This window comes from Borostomias antarcticus, assembly GCF_949987555.1.
Source record: "Borostomias antarcticus genome assembly, chromosome: 1".
NCBI lineage: Eukaryota > Metazoa > Chordata > Actinopteri > Stomiiformes > Stomiidae > Borostomias > Borostomias antarcticus.
This window is the reverse complement of record NC_140234.1, coordinates 11,840,859-11,844,994: the sequence shown is the minus strand read 5'-3', so window position 1 is coordinate 11,844,994 and position 4,136 is coordinate 11,840,859. Positions and strand designations below refer to the sequence as shown.

Genomic DNA, 4,136 nt, shown 5'->3' with positions numbered 1-4,136 from the left:
TCTCTCTCTCTCTCCCTCTCACATGCTACCTGTTATCTAGAGACCTCCTTTTTCTACTTAAACTTAGTGAATCTAATATACAAAACCTCCCAGCTGTCTTAACATAGTATCACCACAGGAATCATGTCCAATTTTCAAGTCCAGTTTATCATCCTTTTTATATGGTGTCCAACTCCTTTATTGTGGGTGGGTTAACCTGTGTGTGTGTGTGTGTGTGTGTGTGTGTGTGTGGTGTGCATTGCCAGGGCGATGCGGAGTTTGCCCGCATCATGGGCATCGTGGACCCCAACAACAGCGGCGCGGTCACGTTCCAGGCCTTCATCGACTTCATGTCCCGGGAAACTACCGACACGGACACGGCCGACCAGGTCATCGCCTCCTTCAAGATCCTGGCTGGAGACAAGGTGAGGCTGAGGGAGAGAAGAGGGTGGGAAAAGGGTGGGGGTGAGGCAGAGAAGAGGGTGAGGGAGAGGTCGTGTGAGGAGGTGTGTGATGGACGATTGTGTGTTTGAGATTGTACCACATGTACTATGTGAAACAATTAGAAAAATGTGCATGTCCAACTGTATCTAACCCGCATCCCTTCTTCCCTCCTGCCTCTCCCTCCCTCCCTCCTGCCTCTCCCTCCCTCCTGCCTCTCCCTCCCTCCTGCCTCTCCCTCCCTCCCTCCCCTCCAGAACTTCATCACAGCTGAGGAGCTGAGGCGGGAGCTCCCTCCGGACCAGGCGGAGTACTGCATCGCCCGCATGGCGCCCTACACGGGCCCAGACGCCGCGCCCGGCGCACTCGACTACATGTCCTTCTCCACCGCCCTCTACGGGGAGAGCGACCTCTAAGACCGCCGGCACGGGACGAGGGGAGGGGGGAGGAGGCGTGCGGGGGGGAGGGATGAGGAGGGAAGGAGGGGGGGGGGCTAAAGAAGCTTGCCATGTGTCCAGACCAAGGCTCCACAGCGTCAGCCGACAGTCTCTGATTGGGGGAGAGAGGAGGGCGGGAATGGCCAGATGGCCAGCTGTGGGCGGAGCCTGCCTGATGGGGCGGGGCCATGTCTTCCCACTTCCTGGTTCTGAAGGTGCACCTGAGTTACAGCCCTGGTGTTCATCTGAAATGGTCTCCAAACCATTGATTTAACTCTATAGTTACGTTATCGGCCATTTTGCCAGTTAGTTACCTAGCTTTATTTTATTTGTAACAGATCAACTGCAATCAATGTTTATCTGTATCTATATATAAGATATAAGAGGTTGGTGCCTGGGTGTCCAGGGGTACCGGGGGGGTCAGGACCAAGGCAGCAGCGCTCTATTCCAGGCCCCATCTCCCCCCCCCTGATCCTGGGCAGGGGCAGTAGACCGGGAGGGGTGGGGGACACAAGCTATTCTGATTCTTATGCTACATTTTATTTTATTTTTTATTTTATTTTATTTTCTCTTGCCTGGGGGAGGAAAGGCGGTCGGGGTTCTGTCAGATATCGAGGGCGGAGCAGGGGTCAGGTTTGCTCGGTTGGGTGGGGAGGTTTGCGTTCTAGAACCCAGAGAAATATATAGAGGAGAGAGGGAGGGCGGGTCGACCAGAGAGATTGAATGACATATTTACCCATAACCCCATTTTGCTGGATAAATAGAACTCTGATATGTAACCTTGGCTCTTTCCTCTTCCTGTGTGGTTGTGTTCCTCCCTGGTAGACGGCCATCGGTGGGTTCGGTGCTGTACATACTTATTTTTCCCCGTACGTGACACAGTCCCAGTAACCATCACAGGCTTCGTAGGGGCAAAAAATACAAAACAAGAGTGGCATTTTTTTTGTTTATTTTCTTCTTCTTTTTTTTTTTTTAAATGCATCGCATCATAAATAAAGCCAATAGCAAAATATAATGGAGCAGTTTCTCACATCAAATATGGTAGAGAGGTTTGACTTTACGTGGGGTGTACATTCGGGTTTCTTACTTGGAGTTTTTTCAACTCAGTGAAAATCTAGAATACTGTGTTGTGGGAGTAGGAAGGTACCATGGTAACTGTTCAGTTGAGGGAAGTACAGATGTAGAGGTCTTCATAGAACAACAGACTCACCGTGGACCCGGAGACAGACATTTTGGCATTTATATAGCTCTGCTTCTGTGATATAATAGTTCACTTACGTGGGTGGGGGCATATGATGCTTATTTACTCTAAATCCATTTGATTTATATTATTGAGTATATATTAGTTTAAAAGTTAAGAAGTATCTTCAAATGCATTCTGGTCACGGAGAGTCATTATCTGAAGGCCCTTACAAAACCCCCGGGATTGAACAGTAACCATAGAAACACTGCTTTGGAGGGGTCCTTGAGTACGTTGGAATAGATGGGAGTACTCAAAATGTGCCTGTGAGTGGCTACAGCCCTATCCCGCTCTCTCTCTCTCTCTATCCCTCCCTCTTTCTCATCCCTCCATCCCCTCCTCTGTTTCTCCATGCAGGACAGGGTGGGGGGGCCCATGTTTTGGAGGGAGGGGCCAGAGTCTTAATAAACATTCCATTATGTCTTAAATAAAAGGAAATTACTGTACCAATCTATGCAATCATATATTCAATATCGCAGAGTTCACAGAGAGGAGGGTGGGAATTGATTGATTTGATGTAGGAAAAAAAATTAAATAAATAATACATTGTCTAAATTAAGTGCAAGATAAATTGATTTCTAGGGTATTTGTGATGGGGCGGGGGGGGGGCAGAGGGGGAAGCGGGGTGAGTCTGGTCAGAGGGATGGGAAAAATGACAAAAAGAAAAGACTTGGACCAAAAGCTTGTACTTTTTCCTGCGAGGCTGGAAAGAAATTGAACTTTGGAATTGTGATTTTTCTTTTTTTGTACTCTTTAATATCAAACCTTACCTGCTGTACTGGAAACTGCGACAACGGCCTTCTGTCTCTGAATGATAAGTGAATTTCACAAGCACACATAAAAGTTTCCTTATAAAATACTACTTGCTGTCTCCTAGTCCTCTGTGTGTGGCCTCATTTTTTCTCTCTGGTTACAGAATGTCTGATTTTGTTCAATGATCCTTTTATGCTACCTATATTAAGCAGTTATTTTTCTTTTTTGAGAGATTCTCTATTGTAGGCTCTTGTGTATGTGTCCATATTATGGAGTCTGTGCTGAATTTCACAAACCAGGGAGGGTTATACCTACTTGGACACTTGATATAAGTGAGATGACCTGAAAATAAGCCTATTTGCCGATAACATGAAACAGAAAGCTGAATATAACATGAAACACAGAGAGCTCTAATGGCAGGACACTGTCAAATGTGTTATTAGGTTCAGCACTGTGGTTCAGTTCATGAGTGTTCCCAATTGGTTGGTTCCATGAATGTACCTATTGTCCTTTGTTCCCCATATGTTGATGGTTGCTAGAATGAACGTTTTCTGTGTTCTGGGGATTTTTCTAAAATGGGGCTTACAGCCTGCGTCCGGACCGGAGGAGTCGAGGTCCAGGTTGCCAGATTTTTCCAGCTCAGGGTTTTCTGCATGCTACTGCAGGGCGGAAGGGGCTGGCTGTGCTGCGGGGGAAAGGTAGAAGGGGCTGGCTGTGTGGGGGGGAAAGGTAGAAGGGGCTGGCTGTGTGGGGGGAAAGGTAGGCCTATGCTTTGGCAGGAGAGGCGCAGCGACGGCTCATACGAGCGCTATGTCACACAATGGAGAGCCTCTTGAAAAAGTAACCCTCTAAATAGAAGAATTTGCTCTCTCGCTAGTCTGCTTTACGCACGTTGGAAGTACCAAAAACACGGTAGGTCTACCTCCTGGGAGGATTTTTTTGTCTATCAAAAATGCCACATTGACAGAAGAGAGGATATAAGCATCTACTTTTGACTGTCGAAGGCGGTCTGCGGTGTTATCCGACGAGGCTGGCTGTGCCTGCGAGGTGCGCACGCAGCCCTCAGCCCTTCGGAACGCAGCGGGACGGGAGGCGCGCGCCTTCACTAGCGGAGCCACGCGCCTGCGCGGCGGCGGCGGGAACCATGCTGCTGCTCACCTTCCTCTGCCGCGCGCTGCTCATCCTCTTCCTCTCAGAGGCGGCTCAGACCGAGAGATCACCGGTAGGTCCCGAGGGGCTGCAATTATGTTATTATATGAATGTTTTAGAAAGCCCTTCAACATTAT

The 4,136-nt window shown here is 48.6% G+C and overlaps 1 protein-coding gene across 2 annotated transcripts in view; it reads left to right on the top strand.

Annotated features, from left to right (window-relative positions):
• actn4 (actinin, alpha 4) overlaps positions 1 to 2,708 on the top strand; it is a 55,352-nt gene extending 52,644 nt beyond the window's left edge. For both annotated transcript variants that reach the window (XM_084461748.1, XM_084461747.1), the window contains exons 20-21: positions 246 to 404; positions 678 to 2,708. In XM_084461748.1, the coding sequence (XP_084317874.1) occupies positions 246 to 404; positions 678 to 836 (318 nt within the window). In that variant the 3' untranslated portion in view covers positions 837 to 2,708. The remainder of the gene's footprint in view (positions 1 to 245; positions 405 to 677) is intronic.
• Positions 2,709 to 4,136: the final 1,428 nt, after the last annotated feature.